The sequence below is a fragment of the Panthera uncia genome, chromosome X, assembly GCF_023721935.1.
Source record: "Panthera uncia isolate 11264 chromosome X, Puncia_PCG_1.0, whole genome shotgun sequence".
In the NCBI taxonomy this organism is placed as follows: domain Eukaryota; kingdom Metazoa; phylum Chordata; class Mammalia; order Carnivora; family Felidae; genus Panthera; species Panthera uncia.
The window spans coordinates 55906985-55927891 of NC_064817.1; the positions used below are offsets into that span (position 1 = coordinate 55906985).

At 41.1% G+C, this 20907-nt stretch overlaps 1 protein-coding gene across 1 annotated transcript in view; it reads right to left on the reverse strand.

Moving 5' to 3' along the window:
- The window catches only part of HDAC8 (histone deacetylase 8), a 235081-nt gene that overhangs the window by 15880 nt on the left and 198294 nt on the right, over positions 1–20907 (reverse strand). Inside the window, exon 10 of the mRNA XM_049643978.1 lies at positions 13716–13821. Coding sequence (XP_049499935.1) covers positions 13716–13821 — 106 coding nt within the window. The remainder of the gene's footprint in view (positions 1–13715; positions 13822–20907) is intronic.

Genomic DNA, 20907 nt, shown 5'->3' on the forward strand with positions numbered 1-20907 from the left:
ATAATTTCAAGTATGATTTCATCATATGTGGAATTTAAGAAACAAAACAAATGAGCAAAGGGAAAAGAAGACACACAGAGAGAAATCTAGAAATAGACTCTTAATTATAGAGAACAAACTGATGGTTATCAGAGGGGAGGTGGGTGGGGGCTGGGTTAAATAGGTGATGGGGATTAAGGAGTGCATTTGTTATGAGCACCAGGTGATGTATGAAAGTGTTGAATCACTATATTGTATACCTGAAACTAATATAATACTGTATGTTAACTAATGGGAATTAAAATAAAAACTTAAAAACAGGAAAAAATACAGTATACAATATATATACAAAATATATATTAATCGACTACGTTTCAGTAAGTTTTCTGGTCAATAGTAGGCTATTAGTAGTTACATTTTTGGGGATTCAAAAGCTATATGCATTCATGCTCACCCAGGGACACCAAAAACCAAACAAAGACAAATATTAAAAAAACCAAAACAAACCAAAGTTATATGTAGATGTTTTTCAAGTATGTAGGGGGTAGGTGCCCCTAACTGTCACATTGTTTAAGGGTCAACTGTACACCAGATCCATTCCTGCCATAGGGTCTTTGGTCTTGCTCTTTTCTTCATCTAGAATGTTTTTCACCTCAATTTTTGCAAAGCTCCTTCCCTTACTACATTAAGCTCTATTCCAAAATGTCACTTCCTCAGCGAGGCCTTTACTGACCACCTATCTAAAATAGCACCCCATTGAAATTTATCAGTAACCAACATTAAATATTTATTCATTTGCTTATTGTCTATCTTCCCCACTAGAATGTAAGTTCCATGATGGGCAAGACCTTTACGTGTCCTATTATTTTTTTAAATTAAAAAAGTTTTTTTAAACATTTATTATTGAGAGACAGAGAGACACAGAGCGCAAGCAGGGGAGGGGTCGAGAGAGGGGGAGACACAGAATCTGAAGTAGGCTCCAGGCTCTGAGCTGTCAGCATAGAGCCCGACGCGGGGCTCCAACTCACAAACTGCAAGATCATGACCTGAGCCGAAGTCGGTCACCCAACCAACCGAGCCAGGTGCCCCTACCTGTCCTACTATTTACATCTCTATCACCGGTGCCCAGAATAGTGCCTGGCACATATTAACACCAAATACATATTTGTTACATGTATGAAACATTGAAATAAAAAATTAGCTTAACAGTTACCAGGCTCCTCTTCTATCTCAGAATAGTGTCAGAGAAGGTAGAGTGGAAAGCCAGAACTTTTATCTCAATGGCAAGGAGGCCCACTCATTGCCATCATTAGAGACTACATGGGGAGCAGTAATGAAGTGCTATTCCCATTCCTAGCCAGGATGGTATCAGTGGAGTTCTAATGGGGAGCCTGAATTTCCACTCCTGTCTAGCAGATGAGATGCCCCACCTCTCCCTAGGCTGTCAATGGCAGCTGAGTGGGGAACCTAGATTTTTATCCCCACCTGGAAGTAATGGAGTGGTGCCCCCCCTTCTCTGCAAGCATGATGTTATTGGAAGCCTGCTAAAACAGAAGATTTAAATAAGATGCAGATTTCATAAAAAGACCTAAAAATTTCAGGATACAATAGAAAATCACTCATACCAAGAAACAGGAAACTACCAACTTGAATGGGAAAAAGACAATCAATGGATGCCAACATAGAGATGACATAGATGTTGGAAATACCTGACAATGAGTTTAGAGGGGTCATCATAAAAATACTTCACTGAGCAATTATGAACTTGCTTGAAAAAAAATGAAAGAATAAGTCTCAGCAAAGAAATAGAAGAAATAAAGAAAAATGAAATGGAAATTTTACAACTAAAAAATACAATAAGTGAAAGAAAAAACCCAACAGATGGGCTCCACAGCACAGTGGAGAGAAGTGGGAGAGGAAAATTAGTAAACTGGAATACAGAACAATAGAAATTAACCAATTTGAATAAAAGACAAAAAATAGTCTGAGAAAATGAGAACCTCAGGGATCATGTGGAACTATGATAAAAGATCTAATATTCATGTCACCAAAGTTCCAGAGGGCAAGGAGAAAGAGAATGGGACTGAAAAAGAATTTGAAGAAATAATAGCTAATGGTTCCCCAAATTTGGCAAGAGATATAAACCTACAGATTCAAGAATCTGACTGAACCCCAAACTGGATAAATACAAAGAGAGCCACACCAAGACCCATCATAATCAAATTCCTGAAAAGTTAAAAAAAAAAGTATGTAAAGCAGCAAAACAGAAACAAAGCCTTACTATAAGGGAAAGATATTCACATGACAGTGGTTTTCTCATCAAAATCCATGGAGGCCCGAAGGAGGTGGTAAAATATATTTCAGGTGGTGCAAGAAAGTAACTGTCAATCCAGAATTCTAGATCCATGAAAACATTTTTTTTCAGGAATGAAGGGGAAATAAAAATATTCTCAGAGGAAGGAAAACTAAGAGCACTTGTTGCCACCACACCTACCCTAACAGAATAGCTAAAGGAAGGTTTTGAAATGAAAAGGTCATGATAAAAAAAGGTATCTTGGAACACCAGGAAGGAAGAAAGAACAATGGAAAGAGTAAAAATATGAATAAACATAATAGATTTTTCTCATCTTCAGTTTTCTAAATTATGTTTGATGATTGAAACAAAAATTATAACACTGATGCAGTTCTAAATGTATGTAGAAGAAATATTTAAGACAATTATGTTATAAAGAGGAGAGGGGAAAGGACTTAAAGTAGGTAAGGTTTCTACACTTCACTCAAACTGGTAAAATGTTGATACCAGTGAGTGGATTGTGGTAAATTATGTATATATAATATATACCCAGAGTGACTACTAAAAAGCCTACACAGAGAGATACAATCAAAACCACTAAAGATGAATCAAAATGAAATTTGAACAAAGGTATAAAGTTGCCAACAGTAAAGGAGGAAGAATAAAATAGAGAGTGAACAGAAGGAACAAAGAGAAACAAAAAATAAAATGGTAGATTTAATCCCTAACATATCAAAATTACATTGAATGTAAATGATCTAAATACATTAGTTATGGGGCTCCTGGGTGACTCAGTTGGTTGAGCATCTGACTCTTGATTTCAGCTCAGGTCATGATCCTAGGGTTGTAGTATTAAGCCCCATGTCAGGCTCCACACTGAGCATGGAGCTTGCTTAAGATTCATTCTCTATGGGGTGCCTGGGTGGCTCAGTCAGTTAAGCATCCAACTCTTGGTTTTGGCTCAGGTCATGATGTTGTAATTCATGAGTTCGAGCCCCACATTGGGTTCTGTGCTGACAACGCAGAGCCTGCTTGGGATTCTCTCTCTCCCCATCTCTCTCTGCCCCTCCTCCACTCTCTCTTGTTCTCAAAATAAATAAATAAACTTAAAAAAAGATTCTCTCTCTTTCTCTCTCTCTACTCCTCTCCCCCACTCGTGCTCTCTCTAAGAAAATGAAATAAATACATTAGTTAAAAGACAAAGATTGGCAGAGTGGCTAAAAAAGTGATCCAACTACATACTATCTATAAGAAACTCACTTCAAATATGATATTAGCAGGTTGAAAGTAAAAGGATAGAAAAAGATATGCCATGCAAACATTAATCAAAAGAAATCAGGAGTGGCTATATTTATATCAGATAAAGTAAAATTGAGAGCAAAGAAAATTACCATGGACAAAAAGGGACATTACATAATGGTGAAAAGGTCAATCTACCAAGAAGATATAGCAATCGAAATGTGTATGTATCAAACAACAGAGCTTCAGAATAAATGAAGCAAAAGCTGATAGAGCTTCAGAAGAAATAGATTCACAATTAGAATTGGAGACTTAACATCCCTCTCTCAGCAATTGATAATAGAACAAGACAGATAATGACTAAGGATATAGAAAAACTCAATAATGCTATCAGCCAATAGGATCTAACCAACATTGATAGAACATTCCATCAAACAGCAACAGAATACATATTTTTTCTAGCACTTATAGAACATATACCAAAATGATCATATACTGGGCCATAAAACAAACCTCAACAAGTTGAAAAAAAATTGAAATTATATAGCACATGTATTCTGACCACAATGGTATCAAGGTAGAAATGAAAAACTTCCTGAAAAGGAAATCTCCAGGCCCAGATGGTCTCACTGGAGAAGTCTACTAAAAAGGAGAATTGATACCAATTCTACCCAATCTCTTGCAGAAAACAGAAGAGGAAGGAATATTCCCAAATTCACCTCATAAGGCATTATTGGCCTGATACTGAAAGCAGATGATGACAGCACAAAAAAGAAAATAATAGGCTAATATCTCTCATGAATATAGAAACAAAATCCTCAAGAAAATATTAACAAATAGAATTCAGCAATGTATATAAAAATTGTACACCATGATCAAGTAGACTTTATTTTGGATATACAATCTGGTTCAAAATTTGAAGATCAGGGGCGACTGGCTGGCTCAGTCAATAGAGCACATGACTCTCTATTTGGGGATTGTAATTTCAAGCCTCATGTTGGGCATGAAGACTACTTTATTTATTTATTTATTTTTAAATTTTTAATGTTTATTTATTTTTGAGAGAGACAGAGACAAAGGGTGAGTGGGGGAGGGGCAGAGAGTGAGAAGGAGACAGAGAAACCGAAGCAGGCTCCAGGCTCTGAGCTGTCAGCACAGAGCCTGACATGGGGCTTGAACTCACAAACTGTGAGATCATGCCCTGAGCCAAAGTTGGATGCTTAACCGATTGAGCCACTCAGGTGCCCCATACTTTAAAAACAAAACAGAACAAAAAACCCCACAAAATTTGAAGATCAATCAGGGTAATCTACAATATTAAAAGGCTAAAGAAGAAAAATTACATATATATCAGTATTAGTATCAACTGATGCAGAAGCTGCATTTAACACCCATTCATAGCAAAGACTCTCATGAAACCAGGAATATGAAGGGTTACTGCCTCAACTTAATAAGAAAGATCTATGAAAACCTACAGCTAACATACTCTTAGTGGTGAAAGAGTGAGTATTTTTCCTTTAAGTTAAGGAACAAGGCAAGGGTGTCTGCTCTCACCATTTTTATTTAACATAATATTGGAAGTCTAAGCCAGTGCAATAAGTCAAGAAAAGGCAACAAAAAGCATACAGATAAGAAACGAAGACATAAAACTGTTTCTATTTGTAGATGAGTGGTGATCTATGTAGAAAAATACTAAGAATCCTTAAGAAACAGAAATAATAAATGAGTTCAGCAAGGTCACAGGATATAAGTGCAAAATACAAAAATTGTATTTCTATATAGTAACTATTAACAGATGGAAAACAAAATAAATACAATAATTCAAGGGGCACCTGGGTGGCTCAGTCAGTTGGGCATCCGACTTCAGCTCAGGTCATGATCTTGTGGTTCATGGGTTCGAGCCCCGCATCAAGCTCTGCTGACAGCTCAGAGCCTGAGCCTGCTTCAGAGTCTGTGTCTCCCTCTCTCTCTGCCCCTCCCTGCTCATGCTCTCTCTCTCTCAAAAAATAAATAAACGTTAAAAATATTTTAAAAAATACAATAACTCAAAAAGAGAAAAACTAACGTATAAAACCTGTTTAGAATCTGTATGCTGAAAATTATAAAATGCTGAAGAAGGAATTAAAAAAAGACCTAAATAAATGGGGAGACAAACCATGTTTATGGATTGGAAAACTCAGTACAATAAAGATGTCAATTCTCCCCAAATTGATATACTTGTTCAACATGATTCCTAACAAAATCACATCAAGATATTTTGTAGACATAGACAAGATTATTCTAAAGCATATATGGAAAGCAAAGAAACTAGTATAAGCTAAAACAATTTCGAAAAGGAAGAAAGAGGAATCACTCTACCTGATTTAAGGTGTATTTATTTACTTTTTAAAAGTTTATTTTGAGAAAGAAGCAAGAGAGAGGAGGAGAGAGGGGTAGAGAGAGAGAGAAAGAGAGGGAATCCCAAGCATGCTCCACACTGTCAGTGCAGAGTCTGATGCGGGGCTCAAACTCATGAACTGTGAAATCATGACCTGAGCTGAAATCAAAGTCAGATGCTTAACTGACTGAGTCACACAGGCACCCCTGATTTAAGGTTTATTATATAGCTATACTAATCAAGACTATGAGGAGGAATAAACACATAGATCAATGGAGCAGAAGAGAGAAGTCAGAAAGACTGAGACTGAGACAGCTGCTTTGGAGTGAATGAGAATTTTGGAAAGGAACATGGTCCTAGGAAGCTATCTGGATTTTATACCCTTCTACTAGACAGAAGAGGCTTTACAGCATGAGTCAAGGGAAAATCTGCTTCCTTGAGCAGACAGATGGAAGCATCCTAGAATTACTAGAGGTACCTAAGAAAGGAAATAGTACCTGAGCCATGTAAAATGCTCACTCTCTAGTCCCTATCTTTCCAGCAATGTGCAGGCGCAGTGACCAGATTTTGTAAACCAAAAGTTGGGATATAAGGTCTGATAAAACATTATTATTATTATTTAAAAATTGAAACATGTATTAATTCTTTTCTGAATAAAAAAGCAACACGTGCTCATGGTAGAAATTTTGAAAAATACAGAAAAAGAATTAAGAACAAGTCAAAAATACCCACAATTCCAATCCTACCACCAAAGTAACTACTGTTAGCATTTTTGTTATATCTCCTTCTGACGTTTCTCTGTGCATATCCACATACTCACTCACATATACATTATGTATATTTACAAAACTGAGACTATTTGGTATTAACTCATTTTGTATCCTGTTTTTTTTTTTTTTACACTTAATATTGTTCTGAGAATAATCTTGTGCCATCAAATTATCTTTAAAAATTTCTTTTTAGTTGGCAGCAACAAATCTTCCATGTAGATGTATTTGGGACATTGTATTATATCTCAACTTCAAAATATCAAAACAGAACATATCAAGTATATGTTTCTGTAAAACTATCCCCCCTCCTCCAACAGCTCCCCATCCAAGCTGATATCCAAGCTGGAAACCTCAGAATCATTTTTACTTCCTCCTCTCTTTTTGATCCCCTATACATGACCTATTTCTAAGTGTTTTTGGTACTCTCTTCCAAACAACCCTTGGGTATTTTGGGAGGAATAGGATAGGGAATATCCTACTACCACTGTTCTTGTCCACTCTCTTGCAGGCTTACTCTTAGAATGATTCATCCAAATATCACGATTCATCCAAATGTCACTGCATCATGTTATGTCCTAATCCTGGAACCTAGAATGGCTCCCACTTTATTGTATCCAGTATGGACTCCTTAGCCAGAAATTCAAGGGAAGTTGCAATCTGCTCCTGGATCCCACCTATTCAAGTTTCCCTCACTTATGAACACTTCCCCATTATCAATTAAAATCCTCCAAGCCTTTTGAAAGCAGTCTCCCTTAGGTCTTACTCCCCCACTTCTACATAGTATCAGCCTTATTATATCCTGATCTGTCTAAAGGTGTTAGTTTTGTCTCCTTCTCTAGAGTTCTTAGCTGTTTAATAGAGGCAGAGACCATGTTTTAAACTTCTCTTATACCTCTCATGGCACTAAGAGCATGGGAGGTTACAAAAAATATCCATTGATTGATTTAGTTTGGCTCTGAAGTGGAGACACAATAATACTTCTTAAAATTAAGCTGGTTCAGAACCTTACTTTGGGAGACATTGCAGGGTGGAAAGGGTTCACTAGGGGCAACTGAAAAAAGCAGACAGGGTATGATGAGTAGACTTGAGCAATACTGCTAAGAGGCAGATGGCACTAGGTCTGGATTCAACTCCAGAGGTCACTACTTACTTGTTATGTGATTATGGGCATGTTACATGGTGTCTTTGGACACAAGTTTCCTACCACATGAGGTAATTGTGAAGATTAAATGAGATCATATATGTAAAGAATCCAGCACATGGTGTCACACACTTGAATTTCAATAATGGTAGTTCTTGCTTCCTGTATTTGTATAGGTATTTTGAGTCTTAATAAGTAATCTGCCAAGGGGTTTCATTGTTTGTTAAAAGCTGTTTAAGTTACTGTAACCAAAGTTACAAAGATACAAAGTTAACTTTGGTTACAATAACTTAAGCAGGAGGCTTACAGCCTCCATTTTTATTTTAGAATTTATAACATTTTAAGCATGATATATTTTTAAAAACTTTTATAATTATCTATTTTTAAAGTAATCTCTAAACCCAATATGGGGCCTGAACTCACAAACCTGAGATTAAGAGTTGCATGCTCTATTGACGGAGCCAGCTTGGTACCCTGATATTTTTATAACTTATCTTTCTGTTTAACAACAACAGTAACAACAAACCTTTCCAATTCTATCACTCTTTAGTATCTATCACTCTTTAGTACAACAAGACAAGAACCTGGGCAATGGGGAAGAACCACAGTGGGCTAGAGAGGAATAAAGAGGGGACAGGGGATGACAAGAGGAGATAAGGGATGGACATCACAGAAACCCTCACCTGAAGTCATGCAAATCGGCTCAACATACCCTCCACAATCCTGCTCCAAATCCTTCTAAGAAGCCTGAAAGCAAATGGTCTGTCTTGGGACCAACCCTGCCTTTCAGCTTATTCTTATGGCTTCTCAGGAAGCAAGAGAAGGTGTGGAAATAAGCTGAGTTTTCATGGTGTAGAGTCCCACCAGGCAGGAGAACCATTTCAGCAATTCCTTGGAGCTTCAGCAGGACTTGGACATATCCAGATCTGATGCCCCAATTGCTAGTCCCTAGAAGAATGTCAATCCCAGACTTCAAACTGCCAGAGGAGGTGCTGTTTACACTCAGTACAATGGTGTTCCTGAGAACATTACCAGTAGATGTGCAAAGGGCTTTATCTTGGGGCCATGGAACTGTAAATAGCAGAGTGAGGCTAGTGAACACAACACACTTCAGGTACTAGGAGCTGGATGGGTCGGTTTCTTCTACCTTTTGTCCTTCACTTTTACTTCTCTATTCAGTTCAGAATGGAGTAAAAAGATTCAATAATAGTATGGTAGGGTGATGGGAGCATGGCAGGGACAGGGGGTTAGAGAAGGCTGAAAGAGGCCAGAATTTCAAGTGTTGCCCTTGGCTGATTTCCAAGGAGACATCAGATTTCAGGTGTTTTGGATCAGCCACATGGAAGGTGCCAGATATGCAGTGAAGGGTAGGAAGGGTTTACTAGGGGTAATTGGAAAAAGCAGGGGTAGGTGTGGTTAAAAAAATAGGAATGGAAAAATGAGGTATGACAAATAGACTTAGCAGGGCAACACTGCAAAGAGATGAGGGCCAGTGGAAAGGACAAAAAGCCTGACTCTAAAGCCCCAATTCAAAGAGACCAGTCTACCACCTATTAGCACACTGTGTGTGGCACATAGAACTTGCTTAGTAATTGCTTGCTGAATGAACGAACAAATGTGACCTTGGCCAAGTTACATATCCTCTCTGAGCCTTAGTTTCCTCATCTGTAAAATAAGTAGTAGTTATTGTTCTTTTATTTCACCTATGTTGTCTCTCCCCTACATCCACATCAGTTGGCTGATCCATCTTCCCAACCCTGCACTGTAGAGGATGCTAACTAAGCCTCCTTCATTAAGGGTCAGAAAAGGCAGATGTGCACAAGGCCTTCTCTTCCTTCTTGTGTCTTCCCTCTCCTTCTCCTCCTCCTTACCTCCTGGCCCTATTTGTCTTCTTTTCTATTCCAGGAAAACTTGGGGCACAGTCTGGGAACTCAGAGCAAGTGAGTTATAACCTCCAGTTACAATGCCAGCACATACTCACACATGTGCAACTCACTCTCCCTCTGTACTCCTCCACAGAAGGTTGGGTCTGGGCTGCAATAAGAAGCTTGTGGCTCCCTAGGGACATTTACTTGATTCAAATGTTATCCATACCAGGGACTAGAAAACTCTACCCTTGTTTCCTCATGTAGAGCCAGGTGGGCTTGGGGAGCTAGCTACCCATGGGGATTGATCACATCAGCACCAGTCCAACTCTATAAGGTTCATTGTGAGCCAATTCCTCTGGAGTACATCAACCAGAGGAAAGTCAAACAAATTTGAGAACATGAAGATGGTGTGAGGATAATTTTACAGTAGTGGGCATGAGCTAGGCTGAGCGATCCACACTTCCTTGTGAACACTGACACATATCTTTGAGATTCACTGGCATGAGAAGAGCAATTTGTTAGAGCAAAACATAGCTTTTTCCTGTATGAAGCTAACAGCTTGAATTGACTCTCCAAGGTTTTATTTTTGTCTGTTTTTTCCCTCTTGGAAAGACTAATGGACAGTAAAGATGGGATAAGGTGAGTTCTAAATTTGCCTGTCCCTCCAGTCAACTTGTGGCATATAGAATACACCTCTATAAGATGAGCCTTCCCAAGTTTGATCTTCAGTAGGCTAAAAATCCCATCTTTTGTGCTTCCAAGGGATGTGGTAAGAAAGAGAAAAAACCCCAAGCTCAAAGGCTGAACAAATTCAATGAGACATGCTGGCTAAACTCCCTCCCATAGAGTGGAGCTTAATCCATCCACTCCATCATTGCCATCCCATCTTCCCAAATCAATCCATACTTCCCCACTCCTTTGTTTTTAATATGGGGGAAGGAGGGCAAGAGACACAGTGAGAAATGGCCAGCCTTGCTGAGGTTTTTATGTGCAAGAAGAAATGACAGTCATGTAGGCAGGTTCAGGAAAATCTTTCAGAATGTAGAAAATTCAGCAGCTTTTCCACACTGACCATTGTCATGGCAACACACTCACTATCTGATGGCAGCATGCGTCTGGAGGGGCATGGTCTCAGTATAGCAGGTTAGCCTGGCCATTTATAGCAACATTTAGACTTCTTTCTAGCCTCATTTCTTCTAGGTTTAGCTGAATTTCTTTTTGGTCCTGGACTTGTGTGCTCTGCTCATTTGCATGGCTAGAACACAAGATTTTGTCAATATGAAAGAGATAGCTAAATGGAAAATCTGAGCATTCCTAGTATTCTATAGCCACTCTACTTGCTGTCCGCCCTTCCTGGCTCTTCCCCACCCACTCTCAGCCATTTAATTTATTTTCTTCTCATCAATTCTTTCCTGTACACAGTATTACTTCCCCCCTCAACAACTATGACTCATCTACCAACCCCTGCACTCTCATCATATTCTTTTTTTTGTGTTTCTATTTTCTCATTTTTAACATACAGCATCCTAGGATCTTAAGAATGGAAGAAACCTTAACAATAATCCAGTATAATCAATGCAGGAGCCCTTGTATTATATGACAGCCAAGTGACTGTCTAGTCTCTACTTGTATGTCTCTGCCAACAGAGACCTCATTCCTTTTTGGATGGCCTGCTCCACTTTGGACACCGCTAAATGTTAGAAAATTCTTCCTTCTATTGAATAAGAATTTGCCTTTTTATAATATCTACCCATGGGCCCTAGCTCTGTGCCCTGTGACTACATAACCTCTGTCTATGCCCTCTGCACTGTGACAGCCTTTCAGAGATATGAGGTAAAGACCACATCCCCCTGGGTCTTCTTTTTTCCAAAAGCCTCAGCTCCTCTAACCAGACCTCTTGGACCCTGGTCTATAGTCCTTTCCCCATACCAACTGACCAGCAGCATGCTCCTATTTGTCTGGAGCTCTTTTAAAGTGAGGTTGATATTGCATCAACATCTCTGGAGGCCACCTTGTCCTGATGACTCACACTAACTGCGTTGACTAAAATCCCTAGCTCTTTCAGACAAAATGCTGCTGAGCAACATCTTCCCATCTTGTATGTGTCCAATGCTTCTGAGGACCTAATTCCTGGTCCATACATTTTTGCCCAGTTTAATTTTATTGTGCTATAATCAGAATATTGCTTTAACCTGTTAGGATCTTTTAAAAATCTTGACTTACATGTAACTTACATGTCCTCTAAGATTTTCTATTATTTTTCCCCAACCCTCAAACTAATCTTTTATCTCAAGTCTTTTAAAAATTTATTGCTCTTTTGGGTTTCTTACCTTTCCTAGTTCTCTTCCCTTTGAATTACCTTCCTTATGTCTTCTCTCGCTTGTCATTTCCATTTCCTCAATAGCAAGATGTCACCACTCTGGAGATATGTGTCTGGGTACGTGTGTAGGAAAGCATGAGGGCATACAGATATCTGCACATACGTAGGTGTGAACAAGAAGCTGCAGAGGCTTTAGTTTCTCTGTTTCTATTGCTTTGTCTGTGCTCTACCAGGATTTAAAGCCTGGATGGGGGGAAAATGGCAAGGTTGAAGGAAGAGGGGTAAGAGAAGTTGGTCCAGGATCAGTCCCAAAGGAAACAGGAAAGTTGTCCTGGGTCTGTGAGGGGCAGCAGGAAACTAGGGTGGGAGCACTAGTGTTAATGAAGACTGCAGCATAGTGAGAAGGACTGGAAAAGGGCCAGGAATAGAAAGAGTTTAAAAGCCTTAAAGATTGTACAAGGGAGGAGGATTTAGTTAGGAAGTGAGGGCTCGTGGGGTCAGTACCCACTGAGAGGTTGGAGGGAGGTGGCTTGAAACTATAGGATCAAGAGAAGGCTGAGGGCTATTCGACACCCCAGAGAGGCAATAAGCATTGCTGTGAGCGTTATCTTAGAAGTTTATGACTTGTGAGCTTAGAAAATTTTATCTGGCCAAAGGAGCCTGGGACGTGGAGTCCCTGCCTAAGGACTTGGCTGTTGTCACAGCCTGGGCTCTACTAGAGGATGGGGCCTTAATATAACCCTCAGCAAAGACTCCTAGGACATAATGTGTTCCCTCAGACTAACTCTGGCACAGAACTTCCTCCCTTTCATGCTGGATTCTATTCCAACGAGGGAGTCAAAGGTAGGAGGACTGCTGCTGTCTTGGTCGTTATATGAATAAACATGGGGACTTCACTCTCTGAGATGGTCAATATGATACTCTTAGCCTCTTAACTCTGCAAATAATTAGGATCCAAAAGATATGCACACATATATACAAATTCAATTAAACAGGAAAATGGGTGCCAAAACAACTTTACAATATTGTAGATAAAGTGAATTGAGTTGTGGAGTAGCACCTGGGGTTTGGGGGGGGCTCTACTGGAAAGCTAAGGGCAGCATCCCCAAACAGCTAGTGGATAGTGTGATCAAGAGTATAACAACCTGATGACTGCCATTTCCCTCTGTCCAGAAGTCAGAATAATTGTAGGCCAGCCTAAGGGAAGGGCAAGATAGGGAAGCAGCCCCATCTTCAGTGCTTTGGGTAAGACTGGGGAGCCCACCCTCAGGGCACCAGAACCCTGACTATCCACTGTGGCCCCATAGTCTCTCAAGGCCATCTTGGATCAAGGAGCTACACTGGAATATGATGTCTTTGAGCCCCTCCTCCCCCTACCCCAAGTCTGAGTTGACTTGAACTTCCCTCACCTTAAGAGAGTTTTACTGTTGCTCTTTTAAAAGGAAAAGGGTTCCAGGGCATACTTTAGAACTAATTTTCCACTGGAGGTACCTAAGATAAACCTTTTGTCCCCCTGAAGGTGACATTAGCTGGCCAAATGACAATCCCAATCAGAGTGGCCAGTGTGGAATTCCAGCTACAAGCTATCAGGCCAAGAAGTTGTTTCCCTTCTAAGTCAGTGAAATGATTAGCCACCAAAAGACAAATGGTATTTGGGGAAGCTCCCACTGATGAGCCACCACAGGCTGGGTGGAATGAGGAGGGCAGGACTCGAGGGGTGGTGCTCACCTTTGATGTAGTTGAGGATTTGCTGGACTCGGTGGGGCTCATTGCGGTCTGGCCGGCAGCTTGGCGTGATTTCCAACACATAATCAGGACCATATGCTGTGAAAAACTGTAAGGAAAAGGGAAAGGCCAAAAAACAAACTAAACCACAGAAAACCTCAAAACCAAACCACATACACACAGAACAATCAAAAGAAAGCCACCACTGTCCATTAGGCAAAGGAGGCCCAGGTGGGCCAGGCAAGATGATACAGCAGGAAGCCCTGTCCTGGTGATACCATTCCTCTTGTTCAAAACCTCCAATGACAGTTCACTGCTAAATTATTTAGCTTGCTGTTGAAGGTTCTCTCTGCTCAGGTCCCAGCTTCTCTCTCCAGCCTTAGCTCTCACTGCCCCCTGTTCTCTAGCCACACTGCCATCTCTGGGCTCTCCCAAATCACATCATGCTTTGTTCTGCACCCCCCCCCCCCCCCCCCCCCCCCCAGGATCTTTGCCATTGATCTTTGTTAGGGCTGCAAAGGCCCTCCCTCAATTCCTGCTGCCTGTGAAAAACCTCCCTATGCTTTCAGGCACAGCTCAAATGTCACCTCCTTCACAAAGCTGTCCCTTAATTTCCACCAACCTGAAGAGTGTTCTTTTGGTACCTTTTTTATGGCCCGTGTTCAACAAATACTACATGCCTACATATTATATGTGGGTCACTGTGCTGGCTGCTGTTGAGACTGTGAAGATGGGCAAGACCTCCTGTGGGATCCTCTAGGTGTTCATAAACCCATTCTGCATTAGATAGAGATTTTTCAGCAGTGACCTGATCTCCCTGCACTAGATTGTCAGTTCCTTGAAGGCAGGCAGCACCTATGTCTTATTCACCTCTTTGATCCTCAGACTATGGCAGCTGTCTGTTAACTTTGGTTGACTTGAATTCCCTGACCCAGGAATGTCAAGCAAGCCTAGTTTCTCCAGTTTTTCTTTCTCTATAGTAGATTTTATTTGTTTTTAAATTCAGGGAATCAAAAGAAAGGTTTTTGGATTCTATTTCTAGCTCACTAGATGATTCCTTGTGACCTTTGGTAAGTCACAATATCTGATTCAGCTTCTCTATTAGGGCCCGCTTGGGGAAAAACACTCCATGACAAAGGGAATCATTCAATTGGGATAAGTTTTTGAATGGGAAGTATGCAAAACTACTAGTTTTGTTTAGTTTTTAACAGAAATAGTATTTGTGCATACTTTCTGGAGAGAGAGCATATGGTACTTAACATTACGTGCTTTCAATAGTGATATTGTTAGGTGGTAAGTAAAACAGGGACATTCAAATTCCATGGAAAAAATGGTAGGCAGGGCATGAAAAAAAGGATCTGGATATATGTTATGAATTTGATGTCATTCAGAGAACCCAAGGTTATTGTCATTGCCATCAAATTATCCTTGTTAAGAGTCTGGATGTATATCTGGCACCATGGGAGAAGTTGTGGAATGATCTCTAAGGGTTCTAACAGCATCTTTGTGGAATCCATGGGAGTAATTTAATTGGCAGATGGCTTTTGCACATCCATGATGGAAAACTCTATACATTGAATTAAAAGAAAAATTCCCAAGACTGCCCCAATGCTTATTATAATGCTTTTTTTTAATTGACATAGAAAGGAAAGAGGGGCCTTGTTCTTTCCTGATGGAGTCATTGCTCTCTGATGCCTGAAGCCCTGTGTTCTGGAGATAAGAGAAGCCTTGAGTGGAGATCATCTTTATCAAACCCATATATGGAAGAGACAAGAGGGGTTACCTGGGAAATATATCTAGAAACTAACCCGCATTATGATTAAAAAAAACTTGAGAGGTTTGTATTTTTAGCTGATGATAGCCCCTCAGTCCAAGGATCTTGTGGGCTTGGCTCTGGAAGAGAAGGCTTCAAACAGGTGTTGCCCTCTCCTTAGGCGACCTCTTTTCCTCCAGAGGGTGTCAAGTAGTACACTCATTTCACAGGTATGGGAAGATGGGTTTAGAGAGAGCAATAGAAGAAAGGCAGCTGCAATGAAGTAGATACTCTGGGAGAGGACAGAAACCCCTAGCATCAAAGTGCTAAACAAATCAGAGGCAGGGTGCCTCACAGAGGTATAGGAGGAGAGAATGTTCTGCCTCCATCTAAGAAGATAACACTGCTGATCCTCTGCCAGCAAGATAGAGCTGCTGGTTTAGGGTTATTTGGAACATGTTCACATTGTGAATGTCTACTATATTGTTACCCATATTCTCCTGCTTCAGTTCCCTCTTTGCCCAAGAGCACACAGTTGTAACATGGTCAGCTGGTGCCAGAACTTACTTGTAATGTAACAGAACTCAGTTTGACTGGGATTGTGTCTCTTGATCTGGCTGCATTAGCACCTGGCTTTAACTAACCCATGAATAACCTATTCTTTGCTGAAGCAAGCTGGCTATAGGTAACGACCAAGTCTGGGTTCCCAGACATCTCTCCACCTTTGCCAATGAAATATTATTCCCAGGTTCTGCTTATCTATTAGGCTAGGGGACAAAGATGATTTAGGAATGTCCCTGTTTTGTGATCCAGTTCGACATGGCAGCTGGCTGGTCCCAGCCTTGGGGAGGCACTGTTTGGGGCCAAGGGAAGTAACAGGCATTGGGAAGGCAGCAGCTGTATCTAAGGCAAAGGTGTTGCTCTATTCCCCTCTCTGGCTCTCTCATGGCATTTCTCTGTTTCTGTGTTATGTTATGCATTTATTTTGGCTTGTTAACTTTTTCTACCAGACTCTGCAAAGGCAGAAACTCCTGTCACATAATCTGCAGAACTGTGGAACTGAGATCAAGTCATCAAAGGTTCTTCTTAAACCTTTATTTTAAAGTTATGTTGAATGAAATTCATTCACAAAAGATTTAGCTTGCTTTTCAGTTAATTCTGTGGAATAATGCAAAGAGCCAACTCATAGCATTAACAGCTTTTCTGGACTCTTGAGGAAGCATGGTGAGGTGGAAAGAGCACTGGCTTTAGAGTCGAACAGAGATGCATGTTATATCAGGATTCAGTCATGTGCCTCAGGCAAGCTGCTTAATCTCTCTTTTGTCATTGCTACCAGAAGATGATAATAAATGCAGATCTGGGTGGATTATTAGAAACCACTGAGATAGTATAAACAAAAGGGCCTAGCATAGGGCCCAGAACATAGTAGGACTTCAGTAAATGTGAATTCCCTTCTCCTGGGGCAAGAGGCCCTTGCCTAAACGGTGCCTCACCCATACCCTTGGGGATTTTGGGGCACACACTTGGGGCTGCTGTGTAGAAAGAATTGTTCCTCCTGCTAGACAAAACCCAGCAGCCCCAATGTCCTCTCCACTTGCTTAAACCATTAGCTCTGCCCCGGGCCTGTGGAGAAACTGACTTCTCTCACAGTTTCCTGCCCTACGCTCCAGCCACTTGTTACTTACTAGAGAGGTGGAAAGGAAATCTGATCACATAAGGCAAAGGAGATATTGGGGTGGAGGGATTTGGCCAGCACTAGAAATAGCTCGGGGCCCCACCCTGAAACTGCCCTCTAACCCTGAAGAGGAAAGGAAATGGGCAAGCAGCAATCCTATTCCCAGACAGGTGGAGTGGGGATGAAAGAGGCCAGCTGGCCTTCCAGTCAAAACGTTGGCTTTGATCTCAGCAAAGGAAGGAGGGAGGTGCTAACCCTTCTCCACCCCTTCCCCTTTTCCCTCAGCACTCCTTTTGCTTTCTGGGTTTTGGTTTATACATTTTTGAGGGGAACATAGTAGTCGGAAGGAAGCAAATGGGAAGTATGAAGTGGTGCTGAGGGATGGGAACTGAAGGTAATGGTGACTTTAGGGGACTTGGTCCCTTCTGGACCCAACAGTCAATGAATAAAGAAATGAAAATAGCTCAGTTCTCATTCAGATCAGCCCAGATCAAGGCACCTTTCTTGATCATTTCTCTCCAGCTCTTGCTCATACAATGTGAACAGTATACACTTAGATATTCAGCCAAGAAGAGATTCAGAAGTCTTAAATTTGGTTTTATTCCTTCATAATCCAATTTGCTCACAGGAAACCAAGCCACAAAACTGGAGCAGCCAATTCTTTTATCTGTCCCTCAATATTTATTAAGTGCTTACTATGTGCCCGACTAGGTTAGTTCATGGGTTACAAAGACAGTAAGACATGTTTAGTAGGAAGAATTATTATAGTGCAGTGTGATGAGAGTTGCAATAATACTAAAGATAAAAGTAATAAAACCATTTATTAAAGGCTTATTATATGTCAGGCATCTAAAGTATCTCAGCACTTTTTATGGATTGACTTAGTTCTCACAACCAACCCACATGGAGATACTATTAATTATTTCCATTTTAAGATGAAGATTTGGGGGCACTTGGGTGGCTCAGTCAGTTGAACATCCGACTTTAGCTCAGGTTGTGATCTCATGGTTGTTGAGTTCGAGCCCCACATCGGGCTCTCTGCTATCAGTGCAGAGCCTGCTTTGGATCCTCTGTCACCTCCTCTCTCTGCCCCTCCCACACTTGCATGTTCTCTCTCTCAAAAATAAATAAACATTAAAAAAAGTGAAGATTTGAAGTGTAGAATAGTCAGATAACTTGATAGAGGTCACACAGCACATGTAGAGCTGACATTTGAACCCAGGTCATTCTGGAGATCAGCACTACTTACTGGAGCCTCTAAATTACCTCAGAAACATTGAAATTCCTTTGATATGGCTCGAAGGTAGGACATAAGGAGAAATAGGACACGAGGCTGGAGAGGCAGGCATGAATTTTATAGTAGGCACTGCCCACTCCCCACATTCAGGCATTTGGTCTTATTCCAGACTAGAAGGCTCATGAGGGCAGAACATTGTTTTGCTCTCTGCTGTATTATCAGTTCCCAAGACAGTGCTTGCACCTAGTAGGTTGGTAAGTAACTGTGGGATAAGGAAATGAAAACTTGGGGAAGCTTATAAATGAGGGAATGGACAGGTCAGCTGTGTCCTTTATTTTTCTTTTTTTTTAACATTTATTTATTTTTGAGAGAGAGAGAGAGAGAGAGAGAGAGAACATGCAAGTGGGGCAGGGGCAAAGAGAGAGGGAGACAGAGGATCCAAGCAAGCTCTGTGTTGTCAGTGCAGAGCCAATGCGGGGCTCAAACTCACGAACTGTGAGATAATGACTGGAGCCAAAGTCAGATGCTTAACAGGCTCCCAAGCTATGTCCTTTAGAAGACTCATTGGCTACAGCATGGAGAATGGAACAGCATTTGACGGGAGGAATGCAAGTAGGGAGACCAGTGAGAAATCTGGTGGTAGAACCATGATGAGTGGTATCTGGGCCTGAATCATAACCGCTGTGGGAGGAATGGAGAGATTGAAAGGCTGAAAAGACATCATCAATAGTTCTAAACAATTTATTGGATGTGGGAAGTAAGGAAGAAGAGAGAGTCAAAGATTTCTGACCATGTGGGAGGTGCATTAATGAGATGAAGAATACAGGCAGAGAACAAGGGCTCATGGTAAGGTGTGTGTGTGTGTGTGTGTGTGTGTGTGGCGGGAGTTGAGTGGGAAGAATTTTGAGGGTTAGGATCCTGATGCTGTAGTGCTCTGGTATTTAGGAGAAGGGTTGGGCCTAAAGTACAGGATGTAAGATTTGGGAGTTGTCGGTGACATAAAAGAATTGGATGAGGATTGCCAAGGAACTGCTTTGCTGGCAGGGGAGGCTTACTACAGAGTGAGAAGGGAAGAGAGGGAAGGAAAGCATCATGTAGAACAGTCAATACTTTAGAGGTGGACAGAGGGAGTGCATACAGTTCTGGTGACAACTTGAGATATTACAGAGAGATTAGGTAAAAGGAGGGCAGTCTTCTGATTTGTCCATGGGAAGGAGACGTTTGCTATAGCCAAGTCAGTGAAGGGTGTGGACAAGGCCTAACTGGAGTAGACTGAAGAATCAGATGGGAGGAAGTGCAGATGAGAATGATGGTACAAATATACTTTTTAAGAGTTTGACCCAGGGGTGGGGTTCGGGTAGGTGGGTGATTTAAGATGAGAGGGTTTTAGGTATATTTAAAGGCTGAGGGGAAGGGTCTATGGGATATGAGTCAGACACAGCCTGATAGGGATTTAGAGTTAGTTATGTTTGTCTTTCTGGCTCCGGAGTTCCACAAAGGGAAGAATACTGTTTTATTCATATTTATATTACCTACAGCTCCTAGCTTAGGGCCTAGAAAATAATAGGTGCTCAATTCATGTTTGTTGAATGAAGGAACTAAAATGTGTTTCAAATTCTAAGATTTGCATCCAATAGAGAGAATTAGCATCTTGAAAGACAGGGTGATTGTAAACGAGCAGGAATGGGGCAGGGTGGGAGGTAGTCAGTAGAGGTAAGAGAATGCTGGACAAATCTGAGACCAGCAAGTACTGTAAGTTAGATAAGTTGGTAAAGGAGAGAATAGGAGGCCTTGAGTCCCAGGTTGAGGAGACAGGACTTGATGTGACAGGCACTGGGGCAGCTTCAGGATTAGATCTGTGTCTTATGGAACTTGGGAGCAAGCATAAAAAGGCTAGGTGACCAGTGTGGGGGCTTTTGCAATAGTTCAAGGGGGAGATAACAAAGGCAATTGCTATGGAGATGGGGAAGATGGGAAAGATACATTGTAAAGCTAGACTCACCAGGACTTTGGTAATTGATTGGCTGCAGAGGAAAGGAGAGAAGGGAGAAGTCAAAGTTGACCCCTAGGTTTTGATTCTGACTAAGTGGGGAGAATTGCTATGTCACTGACAGAGCTGGGGTAAATTAGCAGGAAGAGCGAGTCTGGCTAAGGGAAGCTGATGGACTTGGGTTTAGTTGGGTTTGAGATTACAGTAGAGAATCTGGGTCACTATGTCTAACAGGCAGCTGAACATGTGATGATAGTCTATGGAAGTAATGTCATGGCTGAAGACTAAGGTGGTAGTGGGTAAAAAGATCCATTGAATAGGCAGAACGAGCAGCCAGAGAGGAAGAAAGAGAACAGTAAAGTGAAATCTCACAGATGTAGGGATGAGATTCAGCATGAGGAAGATGCTTAAAAGAATACATTTGCCATGCTGGCAATATGCTCTTGTGGCTAAACTAGTATTCCTCTCTCCTAGTCAGTAGGGGATACAATGATACTGCTTCTAGCCAGCCCTCTTTTCATAATACTCCAAGTAGCTCTC